This window comes from Hylobates moloch, unplaced genomic scaffold, assembly GCF_009828535.3.
Source record: "Hylobates moloch isolate HMO894 unplaced genomic scaffold, HMol_V3 SCAFFOLD_28, whole genome shotgun sequence".
NCBI classification, from domain to species: domain Eukaryota; kingdom Metazoa; phylum Chordata; class Mammalia; order Primates; family Hylobatidae; genus Hylobates; species Hylobates moloch.
Window position 1 is genome coordinate 2,737,459 of NW_026652303.1, and position 16,331 is coordinate 2,753,789.

Genomic DNA, 16,331 nt, shown 5'->3' on the forward strand with positions numbered 1-16,331 from the left:
TCAAACCACTGCACTCCATCCTAGCTGAGATTCTGTCTCTTTAAAAATAAACAAATAAATAGGCCAGGTGAGGTGGCTCATGCCTGTAATCCCAGCACTTTGGGAGGCCGAGGTGGGCAGATCACTTGAGATCAGGAATTCAAGACCAGCCTGGGCAACATGGTGAAACCCTGTCTCTATTAAAAATACAAAAAGTAGGCCAGGCACAGTGGCTCACGCCTGTAATCCTCTTTGGGAGGCTGAGGTAGGTGGGATCAACTGAGGTAGGTGGGATCAACTGAGGTCGGGAGTTCGAGACCAGCCTGACCAACATGGAGAAACCCCGTCTCTACTAAAAATACAAAATTAGCTGGGCGTGGTGGTGCATGCCTGTAATCCCAGCTACTCGGGAGGCTGAGGCAGGAGAATCACTTGAACCCGGGAGATGGAGGTTGCAGTGAGCCAAGATCGTGCCATTGCACTCCAGCCTGGGCAACAAGAGCAAAACTCCATTTCAAAAAATACAAAAAATTAGCCGGGCATGGTGGCATGTGCCTGTAATCCCAGCTACTCAGGAGGCTGAGGCAGGAGAATCACTTGAGCCCAGGAGATGGAGGTTGCAGTGAGCTGAGATGGCGACATTACACTCCAGCCTGGGCAACAAGAGCAAAACTCCATCTCAAAACAAAAAACAAACAAACAAAAAAATTAGCTGGGTGTGGTGGCATGTGCCTGTAATCCCAGCTACCCAAGAGGCTGAGGCAGGAGAATTGCTTGAACCTGGGAGGTGGAGGCTGCAGTGAGCCAAGATCGTGCCACTGCATTCCAGCCTGGGTGACACAGTGAGACCCTGTCTCAAATAAATGAATAAATAAATAAATAAATAAATAAATAGATTAAGTGTTCACAAAAGACATCATGTACATGGATAAACTTATACTGAATAGGTTCGTCATCCAATTTAGAAAAGAAAAATGACAAAAATATAGGACTGCATGAATGATCAGCTTGGATGCCCAGCTTCCAAATACCATCCTTCAGTAGTTGGTATAAAAGAACAAGCAAATTGAATTACTGAGTAGTGTTATGTATGCATATAAATTATAAGTAAATGAAATAAAAATAAATAAAAATAAAATTTGGCTTTGATGGAAATGTAACTTATAATCCTTACAAAAATGTATAATGACCCATTTTGAGGTAAAGAGTTTCCATTGTGTATTACCCTGTACATAAGAAAGAAATGAACTAAATGTCACTGCCAGAGGCCACCACTGCTGCAGGCTCCAGCACCATGAGAACACTCAGCTTATATGGCGGAACACTGATGACCTTTGCCTTTAGGTCACACAGGTGGTGGTGGTTTGAAAAAATGCCTCCAAATACTTTAATACTCCTGTCTTGAAGAAGTGAGAACAATTCTCCTTCTCTTGCATGTGAACTGGACTTAGTGATATACTTCTAACAAACAGGATAAAAGGAAGTGGCAGCACATGAGGTTAGAGCCTAGGTCATCCACACTGCAGACTCCTCCTGGTTCCCTCCCTTGGACTGCTCATACTTGGGGAAGTTAGCTGCCACACTGTGAGCAGCCCTACAGAGAGGTGGACATGATGAGGAATCAAGGCATCCTGCTGATGGCCAATGAGGAATGAAATACACATGCCCACAGCCATGTGAGTATGCCATCTTGGAAACAGATCCTCCAGCCCCAGTCAACCCCTCAGATGATTGCAGCCCCAGTTGACATCTTCACTTCAAATGCATGAGAGATCCTGAGCCCAAACAATTCGATATAGTTTGGATGTGTGTCCCTGCCCAAATCCCATCTTGAAATGTAATCCCCAGTGTTAGAGGTGGGGCCTGGAGGAGGGTGATGGGATCACAGGAGCTAGTTTCTCATGATGGTTTAGCATCATCCCCCTTGGTAGCATCCTTGTGATAATGAATGAGTTCCCATGAGATCTGGTCATTTAAAAGTATACAGCACCACCCCCTCACTCTCTGCTCCTGTTCCCGCCTCGTGAGATGCCTGCTTTCCCTTCACTTTCTGCCATTCTTGGAAGCTTGGTGAGGCCTCTCCAGAAGCAGATGCCTGTGTTATGCTTCCTGTAAGGCCTGCAGAACTGTGAGCCAGGTCAGGTGCGGTGGCTCATGCCTGTAATCCCAGCACTTTGGGAGGCCGAGGCGGGTGGATCACATGAGGCCAGGAGTTTGAGATCAGCCTGGCCAACATGGTGAAACCCTGTCTCTACTAAAAATACAAAAAATTAGCCGAGCATGGTGGTGCATGCCTGTAGTCCCGGCTACTCAGGAGGCTGAGGCATGAGAATCGCTTAAACCTGGGAGGTAGAGGTTGCAGTGAGCCAAGATCGCACCACTGCACTCCAGCCTGGGTGACAAAGCAAGACTCTGTCCCAAGGGGAAAAAAAAAAGAACCATAAGCCAATTAAATCTGTTTTCTTTCTAAGTTAACCAGTCTCAGGTATTTCTTTTTTTTTTTTTTTTTTTTTTCAGTCTCCCTCTGTCACCCAGGTTGGAGCTCAGTGGTGCAATCTCAGCTCACCACAACTTGTCTCCTGGGTTCAAGCGACCCTTCTGCTTTAGCCTCCTGAGTAGCTGGTATTTCTTTAGAGCAATGCAAGAATGGACTAACATACCATCTAATCTGTTAATCTACTGCCAAATCTCTGACTTGAAGAAACTGTGAGATAATAAATGCCTTGTTGCTTCAGTTGCTAAATTTTGGGATAATTGATTACACAGCACAAGATAACATACACAGTCCTCAGTATGGGTCTCTGCCCCACACTGCCATGTGATCATAGGCAACTCACTTCATTTTTCAAAATCACCATTTCTTCATTTATCAAATGGGCCTAACATTGTGTGTGAAGTGTTTAACACTGTACCTGGTAAACAGAAACCACTTGCAAAATGCTAGCAACTATTAATCAAACTTCCAAACTCAAGATTCTCAGACAGCTATATGGAACAAACCTGAATTCGCAGAGCTGCAGCAAGGAGAATCACATCATCTTCCTCAATGAGTCCACCAAAATGTCTTCTCGGAGAGCCACACCCAACCTTCCCTGTAAAAAATTGGAGGGAAAAAAAAGACTTTCAGCACACTGTCATTTCTAACCAATTGCTCCTTGTAAACAGCTAGCACACTGAATAATGGTCTCATTTTTCACCAAGGAAGTTAGGATGTCGGGGCATGGCTGCAGGCTGGTCACCTCTGGCACAGGCTTGGGGCCCTCCATTGGGCCTGCTTCACATTTTACATTAGAGAAATGGCCATCTGGCCAGGTGCAGTGGCTCACGCCTGTAATCTCAGCACTTTGGGAGGCCGAGGTAGGTGGATCACCTGAGGTCAGGAGTTCAAGACCAGCCTGGCCAACATAGCAGAACCCCATCTCTACTAAAAATACAAAAATCAGCTGGGCATGGTGGTGTGTACCTGTAGTCCCAGCTACTTGGGAGGCTGAGGCAGGAGAATCGCTTGAACCTGGAAGGTGGAGGTTGCAGTGAGCCAAGATCACGCCACTGCACTCCAACCTGGGCGACACAGCAAGACTCCATCTCAAAAAAAAAAAAAAAAAAAAAAAGGCCATCTAAGCTATTAACCTGGGATAAATGGATTTAAAAAATGTAATGAAGCACATCATGTGCTTTCAAAATCGTATCTCACACTGAGCCAGGAAGAAACATCTAGGCACACCGTCTCTTCACACAAGCCCAAGTATCATTGTGATTTTTAAATTATGGCATAATTAGAGATAGAAATAATAGCTCAAGAGAATTCATAGTGAACATTTAAGACACTTAATGTGGATGCAACATAGACTGCAGATTAGGCCACAGAATTCAGAGTCAGACTTGCACTAAAAGCTTACCTCTTCCTCTTGCTAGAAATTGCGATGTTGGGCCTATTAATTAATGTGAGTAATATAAACCTCCTAAAATTTTGTGAAAATGAAATATGATAAGGTATATAAAGTTCTTGGCATACAGTATGTAGTTGAAACTATTAACATGAAAATAAGGCTCAGAAGAAAGGAACAGGGATATATATTCCACAGTATAATCTGTCAGAATGACTTCATATCCTAACCTTTAGATTTTTTTTTTTTGACACAGTGGGCTTCATCTTCTTAGAAGGATCTAATTTTTTTTTTTTTTTTTTTTTTTTTGAGATAGAGTCTTTCTCTGTCACCCAGGCTGGAGTGAAGTGGCACAATCTCAGCTCACTGCAACCTCCACCTTATTAGCAGCTGCGATTACAGCACCTGCCAACACTCCCGGCTAATTTTTGTATTTTTAGTAGAGACAGGGTTTCACCATGTTGGCCAGGCTGATCTCAAACTCCTGGCCTCAGTGATCTGCCCACCTCGGCCTCCCAAAGTGCTGGGGTTATAGGTGCGAGCCACCACGCCTGGCCTAGAAAGCTCTAAAATCTTTACTGTACAATATGTAGAAAAATAGAAGCACTTTCACTTGTAGATGCAAAGTGTGAGAAGGCAGATGAAAACACTCACAGGGTAAGACTGGTCAAAGTGTTACATGAAAGATCAGGCTCTTTTGATAATTTAAAAATTCTCTATCATAGAAGTGATAGAACCGGCCAGGTGTGGTGGCTCATGCCTGTAATCCCAGCACTTTGGGAGGCCAAGCTGGGCGGATCATCTGAGATCGGGAGTTTGAGACCAGCATGACCAACATGGTGAAACCCCGTCTCTACTAAAAATACAAAATTAGCCGGGCGTGGTGGCGCATGCCTGTAATCCCAGCTACTCAGGAGGCTGAGGCAGGAGAATCGCTTGAACTGGGAGGCAGAGGTTGCAGTGAGCTGAGATTGCGCCATTGCTCTCCAGCCTGGGCAACAAGAGCAAAACTCCATCTCAAAAAAAAAAAAAAATTGTAAGTGATAGAATCAATTTTTCATCAAAACTAAAAAATTGCATTTTAGGGTATTAACTTTAGGGATTACCCGATTATCAACATAGAAAGATGTTGATAAGAATTCTACTTCTGGCAGGGCATAGTAACTCACGCCTGTAATCCCAGGACTCTAGGAGGCCGAGGCGGGTGGATCACCTGAGGTCAGGAGTTCAAGACCAGCCTGGCCAACATGGTGCAACCTCGTCTCTACTAAAAATACAAAAAAAAAAAAAAAAAATTTAGCTGGGTGTGGTGGTGCACACCTGTGCTCCCAGCTACTAGGGAGGTTGAGGCAGAGAACTGCTTGAACCTGGAAGGTGGAGGTTGTGGTGAGCCGAGATCGCATCACTCACTCCAGCCTGGACAACAAGAGTGAAACTCTATCTGAAAAAAAAAAAAAAAAAAAGAATTCTACCTTCCTTCATCACTTAGAAAATTTATAAAAGTAAACACACATGCAAAATGCTTTAGCCTGCATCCTCCCTTAGAGAAAAGAAATATTTCTAATAGCAACATTTTTGAAGACGCTATTTTCTCCTTCTTTGGATCACTCTACTCTCAAATTGTATTAGGGTGTTGGGTAATCATATAATCATATCCTTTGGGTATTATTTACAGATCAGCAACACTTCAGCTTTATAAATCATATTTAGGCAAAAGTCAAGAGTCTAGAGGATGACAGAGATTTTTCGTGTTTTGTTTTAACCACTAGAGATCTGTACTTAAGATCGTGTCCACAAACGGGCCTCTCTCATTCCTCTGTCTTTAAGTGATGGAGAAATAAGAAAAAGCATCCCAGTGCAGTGGCTCACGCCTGTAATCCCAGCACTTTGGGAGGCCGAGGCGGGTAGGAGGTTCAAGACCAGCCTGGCCAACAAGGTGAAACCCCGTCTCTACTAAAAATACAAAAAAAAAGTTAGCCAGGCATGGTGGCAGATGCCTGTAGTCCCAGCTACCCAGGGGCTGAGGCCAGTGAATTGCTTGACCCCGGGACCCAGAGGCAGCAGTGGGCCAAGATTGTGCCACTGCACTCCACCCTGGGCAAAGAGTGAGAGTTCATCTCAAAAAATCTAAAAAAGAAAAAAAGAAAAAAGAAAAAGTTACATTCCAGGAGCTGGTATCAACTTATAAATGCATATTCCCAGAATTTAATCACAAATACCCTTGTGAGTGAAGAATATTTCACTTCCAAGTTTACAAGATAAATAAGTCCTGGTATAGTTTCAGTCACTTGCATAGCATAGAACTTAGCAAAAGTGTGGATATTTTATTTTGAAAAGCTATATGATTCCTGATACGTGTAAAGTTTTCAGCGATGTGTAATCTTTTGGCTTCCCTGGGCCACACTGGAAGAAGAATTGTCTTGGGCCATAGCCACACATAAAATACAATAACACTATGATAGCTGATGAGCTAAGGAAAAAAAAATTGCAAAAAAAAAATTTCTTGTTTTAAGAAAGTTTATGAATTCATGTTGGGCTGCATTCAAAGCTATCCCGGGCTACATGTGGCCCACAGGCTGTGGTTTGGACAGATGGTTTGGTCTAAACCATCTCACAAATTTCAACAAGCATAATGAGCCATGTAAGAAGAAATAATTAACAAAACAAACGCTTTGAAAGTGTCTAGCTCAAGACGGCAGGTGGTACACACAACACTACCCTCTATTTCCAGTTGAAACTCCATTCAAAGTGAGTAAAAGATATGTTAAAAGCAAATAAGTCCATAAGAGTTAAAAGGGTACCACGAATGACATTTGAGAAATTTGTGGAAGCGAGAGGCAAGTAGGGTTGGATTGAGTAACTACGGCAGAGGAATTTAAAACACCCCAAAACCACAAAGGCCTGAGATGAGGAAGAACCATTTCTTCTTCGTGGACCCTGGATAAGCCCAAACCTCACAGTCAACAAATATCGAAAGCAGGAATGGATAAAAACTAAGTCCTTCAAACACCAAAGGCTGTCCACCAGCAGCTAGGTAAGGTGACTTTATTCACATACAGTGTTGCTTTCTGATTATTACTGTTATTATTTTTTGAGACAGGGTCTTGCTCTGTTGCCCAGGCTGGAGTGCAGTGATGTGATCATGATCATTGCAGCCTTGACCTCCAGGGTCAAGCAATCCTCCCACCTCAGCCTCCTGAGTAGCTGGGATTGCAAGGGTGTGCCACCACACCTGGCTAATTTTTAAGTTGTTTTATAGAGATGGGGTCTCACTATGTTGCCCAAGCTGGTCTTCAGGTTCTGGGCTCAAGCAATCCTCCTGCCTTGGCCTTCTGATTTTTACGTACAGTAGGCTAAGGTTTACTACCTGCAAAGTTAACTTTTGGTCCTTTTAATTACTGTTTTTTAATTATAAGCAATTAAAATTACAAGTAATTAAAAACAACACTTTTTTTTGAGATAAGGTCTGGCTCGATCACCCAGGCTGGAGTACAGTGGCACCATCTCAGCTCACTGTAACCCCCACCTCTCAGGCTCAAGCCATCTTCCCACCTCAGCCTCCCAAGTAGCTGGGACTACAGGCACATGCCACAATGCTTGGCTAATTTTTGTTTTTTGTTTTTGAGATGGACTGTTGCTCTGTCACCCAGGCTGGAGTACAGTAGTGCGATCTTGGCTCACTGCAGCCTCCGCCTCCTGGGTTCAAGCGACTCTTCTGCCTCAGCCTCCCACGTAGCTGGGACTACAGGCACCTGCCACCACACCTGGCTAGTTTTTCTATTTTTTTAGTAGAGGCAGGGTTTCACCACGTTGGCCAGGCTGGTCTCAAACTCCTGACCTCAGATGATCCGCCAGCCTCGGCCTCCCAAAGTGCTAGGATTACAGGCATGAGCCACAGCACCAGGGCTTAATTTTTGTATTTTTTGTAGAGGCAGAGTTTCACTATGTTGCCCAGGCTGGTCTCGAACTCGTGAGCTCAAGCAATCAGCCCACTTCGGCCTCCCAAAGTTCTGGGATTACAAGTGTGAGCCACCAGGCTCGACCAAAAACAACACAATTATAACACAAAACTTAAAACCCACACTGTCTTAATTATATATAACTCTGGCCTGGACTTAGATTTTCTAATTCAGTTTTAAGATTGCATTGAGGCAGGGCACAGTGGCTCACACCTGTAATCCCAGCACTGAGAGGCCAAGGCAGGAGGATTGCTTAAGTCCAGGAGTTCGAGAACAGCCTGAGCAACCTGGTGAACCTCGTCTCTAGAAAAGGCACGAAAAATTAGTTGGGGCTGGGTGCAGTGGCTCACGCCTGTAATCCCAGCACTTTGGGAGGCCGAGTCGGGCAGATCACGAGGTCAGGAAATCGAGACCATCCTGCTTAACACGGTGAAACCCCGTCTCTACTAAAAATACAAGAAAAACTAGCCAGGCTGGTGGCAGGCGCCTTTAGTCCCAGCTACTTGGGAGGCTGAGGCAGGAGAATGGCGTGAACCCGGGAGGCGGAGCTTGCAGCGAGCCGAGCTCACACCACTGCACTCCAGCCTGGGGGATGGAGCGAGACTCCGCCTCAAAAAAAAAAAATTAGCTGGGCATGGTGGCATGTGCCTGTAGTCCCAGCTACCTGGGGGCTGGGGCACGAGGATCATTTGAGCTCAGGACGCAGTGGGCCTGCAGTTGCGCCACTGCATTCCTGCCTGGATGACAGAGCAAGACTCTGTTTCAAAAAAAATAAAATAAAATAAAATAAAAATAAGTTCTGAATCCAGAGAATCTGAAGCAATTAAGACTGGTAACTCAGAATCAGATATACATTTTTAATAAATTTCATGGCTAAAGAAAATTGAGAAAGGGAATCATTATTTCACCCCCTGCCCATGTAGGAGCAGGACTCCATCTGAAGGTTGTCTACAGTCTGGGCCTGGGTAATATCCTGGGATCACAGTCCAACAAGGATCTCACCCAAAACCGTGGATGGGTCTTTTCACTTCCCACCAAACACTCTCATCTAACTCATGATTTCTCCAGGGACAAGTCAATGAATCACTTTAAAAGACGGCCATTCTAATGATAATCAAACTTTCCGCAAAAAGAAAATTTAAGGCCAAAGTGTTATCATGCCTTCCTCAGAAATCAGAACCACCCTTTCACTAATATGAGCGGTGCGGAGACCACCCTGGGAACTTTGCCAGAACAATCACTGCAGTGGGAGGGATGCAGGCAAATTCTTCAGCCTTCTTGCCATCTTGGCTCTGCGGAAACATCTCAGCTTCTATGCAGTCTGGCCAACGGCATCCCTCTTCTCAAAAAAGCACTTTCCAAGCCCACAGACTTAAATATTTTCGCCTCATCTAGGAGAACAAATTATTGCCAAAATGTATGCGAGGTTTTAAAATCAGGAATGGCTAAAAATTAGAAATCAGTACGGGTAGAACTTGAAAAAAAAAAAAAACCACCGGTAGCCAGTTTCTCAGTTAAATATATTGACTTTGTAGGATATAAAGTAAAATGTAATAAATAAAATGAGTATCATGATATGGTTTGGTTCTGTGTCTCCACCAAATCTCATGTTCAATTTTAATCCCCAGTGTTGGGGGTGGGGCCTGGTGGGAGGTGACACTTCATGAAAGGCTTAGTACCATCCCGTTGGTGCTGTTTTCATGATAGTGAGTGAGTTATCCTGAGATCTGGTTGTTTAAAAGTATGTAGTATGCACCTCCTCCTCTGATATGGTTTGGCTGTGTCCCCACCCAAATCTCATCTTGAACTGTACTCCCATAATTCCCACGTGTTGTGGGAGGGACCTGGTGGGAGATAATTTGAATCATGGAGGTGGTTTTCCCCATACTGTTCTCGTGGTAGTGAATACGTCTCATGAGATCGGATGGTTTTATCAGGGGTTTCCGCTTTTGCATCTTCCTCATTTTCTCTTGCTGCCGCCATATAAGAAGTGCTTTTCACCTCCCACCATGATTTTGAGGCCTCCCCAGCCATGTGGAACTGTAAGTCCAATTAAACCTCTTTTTCTTCCCAGTCTCATGTATGTCTTTATCAACAGTGTGAAAACAGACTAATATGTCCTCCCTCTCTCTCTTGCTCCTGCTCTGGCCATGTAAGATATATGTGCTTCCCCTTCGCCTTCTACCATGATTGTCTAAGTTTCCTGAGGCCTTCCAGAAGCCAAGCAGATGCCAGCATCATACTACCTGTACAGCCTGTGGAACTGTGAGACAATTAAACTTCTTTTCTTTATAAATTACCCAGTCTCATGTATTTCTTTATAGCAGTGTGAGAATGGACTAATACGTATCATTTGGTAAAATTTTTGTGACAGCGTTCTTGAGAGTTGCACTTCTAGTTTAAATTATTTGAATCTTACTGTCAAATGACAGCATATCACTAGTTTTTAAAAGAATGCAATGTAAGACATGATAAAAAATATAATTAAAACATTAGTAAACTGATACTAATAAGCTATTAGTAATAACTTAATTTGGACCACTGAAACCAAATAACAAGGAAATTTATACACTGCTGCATATTCTAAATGACATCGACCTTTACTTTTTTTAAAAAAAGCAAAAAATTAAATATATTGTATTGAGAACTAATTAAATTTGAAATGAAAAACTGGCAATATACTTCAGGGATAGATCTAGAATATCCAGAATTTACAGGAAAAAAAGAAAACAGTGATAGGTACAATGGATTTTGGAATTACCAAAGTTCAAGAGTCATAAGCAAAGATCCTAATTTTATACCAAATGCATTGGCATAATGAAAATTACAAGGATATCCAATTTCTCTAAAGCTGACTTTTCTTACATGTTCAGAATTTCATTGGACTTCTTCCTTTCTTGGGTTTTATTTTTCAAATATAAATGTATGTTGTGCCAAGATGGAGTCTGAAAGCTGTTTTGTGTGCAGGTGACATGGCAACAAGGAAGTGGAGGGAGGAATGCAGGAAGTGGACCAGCATTTATTGGCAGCTACCATCAAAGAGGCACTGCCCCAAGGTATCATCTCAGTCATTCCCTCAACAGCCTTGCTACCAATTTACCCACAAAGAAATTGGGAATCTTATTAATTCATCAGAGAGCTTATTTCCTCAAAGTCACACAGCCTGTAAGCACAATGCAATTAAGAATTTTTTTTTTTTTTGATGGAGTTTCGCTCTTGGTGCCCAGGCTGGAGTGCAATCTTAGCTCACCGCAACCTCCACCTCCTCGGTTCAAGCAGTTCTCCTGCCTCAGCCTCCTGAGTAGCTGGGATTACAGGCATGCGCCCCTACGCCCAGCTAATTTTGTATTTTCAGTAGAGACAGGGTTTCTCCATGTTGGTCAGGCTAGTCTCAAACTCCCCACTGCAGGAGATCCGCCTGCCTCAGCCTCCCAAAGTGCTGGGATTACAGGCGTGAGCCACCGCGTCCGGCGAAGAATTTTTTTTACACAAACAGCTCCCTTCTCCTTGAGTTAGGTTAATCCTGACTCCAAAGTCCATGTTCTTTCCACTACATTTTTTTTTTTTCTTTTTAAGATGGAGCTTTGCTCTTGTTGCCCAGGCTGGAGAGCAATGGCATGATCTTGGCTCACTGCAACCTCCGCCTCTTGGGTTCAAGCGATACTCCTGCTCCAGCCTCCCAAGTAGCTGGGATTACAGGTGCCCGCCACCACGCCCGGCTAACTTTTGTATTTTTAGTAGAGATGAGGTTTCACCATGTTGCTCAGGCTGGTCTCGAACTCCTGACTTCAAGTGATCCACCGGCCTTGGCCTCCCAAAGTGCTGGGATTATAGGCATGAGCCACACCACGCCCAGCCTCCACTAAGTTGTAATGTCTCCCTTCAGAGCCATACAAGGGAAAGTCTCAAGGTCCCTCAGGGGCTCCCAGCACATCAGCATCCCAGGGCTCTTCCCCTCTTCCACACTAAATAGAATTATATTAGCTTAAAATGATACTATAAACTACTCTGAGCCACAGAGTTGCTGTTTTGATACTGCTGTCTGAGCCTAAGACAGAAGACCAGCTTCTCCTTGGTCCCATTTGGTACATCAGTAAATAAGTCCTAATATTTAGGGTACAAAATGGTTTTGCTTACGATGAAATCTGCTGTTTAGCAAGCAGGGAACTACAGAGCAGTGCGTATTTCTTTCATTTGAAATGATTTTCTTAGGTTGGACATGGTGGTTTACACCAGTAATCTCAGCACTTTTTGGAGGTGGAGGTGGGAGGACTACTTGAGGCCAGGAGTTCAAGACCAGCCTGGGCAACACAGTGAGAACCCTGCCTCAACAACAACAAAAAAAGCTGTTTTAATTAGCTGAGGAGGAAGGATTGCTTGAGCCCAGGAGTTTGAGGCTGTGATCATGCCACTGTACTCTAGCCTGGGCAACAGAGCAAGACCTTTTCTAAGAAATAAGTTTTTTTGGTTGTCTTTTTTTTTTTTTTAAAGTAGTTACTCTTACAGCTAGAAAACAGAATGTTGAAATTCCCTTGTTTTAAAATCTAAACATTGGACTCGTGCAATAGTAGAGTGAACAGAACCAACTAGCTGGGTGTAATTGTTTTCTGAGCTCTATGTCTGGGATATCAGCCATCAGGAAAATCTCTCGTAGGATTACGTATTCCATAAAATGCCTCTACAGAATTACCTCATCATAAATCACAACATCCCATCTATTTTTACGGGGAGAAGGAGGAGGGACTCTGTACCATGAAGGTAAGAATAAAAATTTCATTATAAAACTCTGCCTTTACCCAGCCACTAGTTTATTAAAAGTTCTTCTTCTCATCTTAAGTTTAAATAAGAGCTCTTTTCTTTTGAATAGTTCAAAAAGTTTATTCATTTATTTACAATAGTGGGATTATGAAAAAAAGAGGGGAAAAAAACCTTTCTCCATTATTCCCAGATCAAATTTTCATACTAAACAAAGTTGCTAAAATTAAAACTTGTAGACTATTTAGAAATGTGCTATCATGGATAGCACCATCCTGAAACTGTTCATCTGTTTCATCAACATAGCATTCCTCATCTTCATCTCAATGACTACCTAGTTGGCCCCATTTTTTTTTTCTTTTCTTTTTTTTGAGAAGGAGTCTCGCTCTTGCCATCCAGGCTAGACTGCAATGGTGCAATCTCGGCTCACTGCAACCTCCGCCTCCTGGGTTCAAGCCATTCTCCTGCCTCAGCTTCCCGAGTAGCTGGTATTACAGGCACCTGCCACCAAGCCCAGAAATTTTTTTTGTATTTTTAGTAGAGACAAGAGTTTCACCATGTTGGCCAGGCTGGGTCTCAAACTCCTGACTTCAGGTGATCCACCTGCCTTCAGCCTCCCAAAGTGCTAGGATTACAGGCGTGAGCCACCACGCCTGGCCATCAGCCCCATCTTTAAGTGGGAGACAAATTCAAGGAAATGTTTCTAAACATGCCACTAACTTAAAACTACAAGCAGAGTACAATTCTGAGTCATGCCTATTAACTTGTCAAACACTCAATATTCACAGAGTTAGCCAGGCCCAGTGGCTCATGCCCATAATCCTAGCACTTTGGGAGGCCGAAGTGGGTGGATCACTTGAGGTCAGGAGTTTGAAACCAACCTGGCAAACATGGTGCATCCACACCTCTACTAAACATACAAAAAAAAAAAAAAAATTAGCCAGGCGTGGTGGTGGGGACCTGTAATCCCAGGTACTTGGGATGCTGAGGTAGGAGAATCACTTGAACCCAGAAGGCGGAGGTTTCAGTGAGCCAAGATTGCACCACTGCACTAAAGCCAGGGCGACAGAGCAAGGCTCCGTCTCCAAAAAAAAAAAAAAAATTTCACAGAGTGGTTACTAAGCGTCAGGTACTATTCTGGACACTGGACATTCAAAAACCAACAAGAAAACTATTAGAGTTGGGCCAGATAAATTTCAAATAAATTCTACTTATAGAATCATTTTGAAATACACAGACCATCCCTGATTTACAACCTTTTCACTTACTATTTTTCCACTTTATGATGGTGGGAAAGGGACAAGCATTTAGTAGAAACTGTGCTTTAAATTTTGATCTTTTCCCGGGCTAGCTGTACATAGAATAAGGCTGTCTTGAGGCACTGGGCAGCAGTGACCGCAAATCGCGGTTTCCAGCCAGCTATGCAATCGTGAGGCCAAACAACCAATACTCTACGGCGTACTGTGCTGCCAGCATTTTTGGATGTTGTTTTGTGTTTTCACATCCCATCCTGTCTACAAATGCCCATTTTTTACTTATGATATTTTCAACTTCTGATGGGTTTATCTGCTCATAACCCCATGGTCAGTCGAGGAACATCTGTAACGCCTTGGTCTTTTCTTCCCCCAGAGAATCATTACATTGAAATCTAATGTTTCAGGGAATACTTTTTTCAAAAATAAGGGTCCTAAAAGGAAATCTTATTAAAAATAAAGCACTTTCACTAACAAAATATATGTCACTGTCACATAACCACAGAGCTCAAAGGGATTCCAGAACATCAAAGTAGACTCCTATCTCCAGCCATGACTGCCAAAACTGTCCTACATGAAAACTTTAATAAAACACAGCAAGTAAATATTACAGCAAAGCAGCATTCATTTACAAGAAACAAATGTTGGAACTGATTTTCCTAATCTGACTGGGATTCTGAACAGAGGAAGCCCTGTCCACTATTAATAGGTTAGGCATTGTTTTTTTTTTTTTTTTTTCAGGGAAAAAAAGTTACATGAATAAACTACACATATTTTTAAAATGTTATTTAGCACATGCTTTGTTTGTTAAAAAGAGCCATTAGGGCCACAGCTCTTAATGCAAGAGCTGAGCTCTGGCTCTTTCCTTGGACTGATCCATTCTACCCTCTCCAGCCCCCAGGGGGTTTTTAATCTGATTGCTCAATTCTGGCAGGAGCTACATTTCCTAGAGAGGAGGGTCAGTATCAACCTCTGGCTAGGGCTCATGCTTTTATGGAGCTGCCTACAAGATTTCAAGATTTCAACCTCGAGTATGGTCCTGGTGGAGGAGAAGGAGAGCAGAGGCTCCCAACCTTGATGTACATTCTGCCCAGCTTTAGGGATAAAAGCTGCCCCTGTCCTCCAGCCCAGCTCAGCACAGTCCTCTCTTCCGCATGAACATTTGGAGGCCAAAGCCAGAAGGAATCAGGAAGGGGGGCTCTCCTCTGCCTCCCTGTGCCATCGTCTTTGGCTCACCTGTGCTACGCAGCGACTTACTGAGGGGCTGGGTGTGCGCCAAGGCTTTCTTAGCCTCAGTCCTTCTATGAACCGGAAAAAGGAACCCACTCTGGGCCGGCTCCGCTGGACCCAGTGGCCGCTGGCTGCCCTGTTGCGGGCACTGCTTGGGCTGCCCCCAAAGTGGGCCTGGTGTGGTCTTGAGTATTCCTGGATACTTTGGCAAAATGCCGTCAAATAGCAGGACCAATCCTACAACAGTTTCTGCATCTAGTGTTGATTTTCATACTGTTCTGAGATGACTCTGGGGCTCCAAGGATGTGCTTCATGGGTCAGTGCAAGAGGAAATCAGGGAGACACACAGGCTGATCCTATTCCCATCCCTCCCAGCAATCCGGCGCTCATCTGCTTTTACATAGTGAGATTCCATGAAGATTTCTTTGGAAGAAAGGATTTTACTAATTTGTAAGAGACTGTGAAAACCGCTATTTCTAGTTTACCTCACACACATACAAATCATCTACTTGAGGTCACAACCGACCTGACTGCTAGAGGCCAGTAGGGGGCACTTCACTGTGGAAGCAGACACCTCAACCGCCATCTTAGTCTCTTTGCTCAACAGCATGGTTCTGTGAGGTAGCCCACAGTCTAAGTTTCCTACCCTATATATTAATGTTGACGACTGCTAACGTTTCAGAAACATACCCTCTTAGGAAAAGGTTAACATTTCTTCGAACGATCTGACCTAATCAGTGGCTCAACACCAATGTGAAGACATTTACCTGACAGGAAGTCATGGGAGCAGTTGAGAACAGTAGTTCCTGGTTGTATCCAAGTAAGGGGAATCTCTTCTGGCTTAGATGAGCCTAGGACCACAATGTCAGCCTCGTGAAGCTAAAAGGAGAAAGAAAAAAACACGCACATTTTGATCTGAGGCATAAAGACACAAGTAACTACTGATGTCAAATGAGTTCAGCACAATCCCAGATCCACAGCTTTGTTCCAAGCTGCTGACAAGGATGGAATCGCTTTATTAATTCCTTTCAAGCATGTATTAATACAAACAGAAAATGATTATCACATCCTAGAAAGAAAAGAAAATAGGACTTAAAAAATGTGGCCGGGTGCGGTGGCTCACGCTTGTAATCCCAGCACTTTGGGAGGCCGAGGCGGGCGGATCACGAGGTCAGGAGATGGAGACCACGGTGAAACCCCGTCTCTACTAAAAATACAAAAAAATTAGCCGGGTGTGGTGGCGGGCTCCTGTAGTCCCAGCTACTCGG

General features: G+C 43.7%; 1 protein-coding gene across 5 annotated transcripts in view; it reads right to left on the reverse strand.

Moving 5' to 3' along the window:
* LOC116463188 (monofunctional C1-tetrahydrofolate synthase, mitochondrial) overlaps positions 1-16,331 on the reverse strand; it is a 238,540-nt gene that overhangs the window by 181,867 nt on the left and 40,342 nt on the right. For all 5 annotated transcript variants that reach the window (XR_009211999.1, XR_009211998.1, XM_032146190.2 and 2 more), the window contains 2 exons: positions 15,831-15,942; positions 2,980-3,071 (listed from right to left, as the gene is read on the reverse strand). Coding sequence is in view for 3 of the 5 variants with exons in the window: in XM_032146190.2 (XP_032002081.1) it covers positions 2,980-3,071; positions 15,831-15,942 (204 nt within the window). In the remaining 2 variants the exon portion in view is untranslated. The remainder of the gene's footprint in view (positions 1-2,979; positions 3,072-15,830; positions 15,943-16,331) is intronic.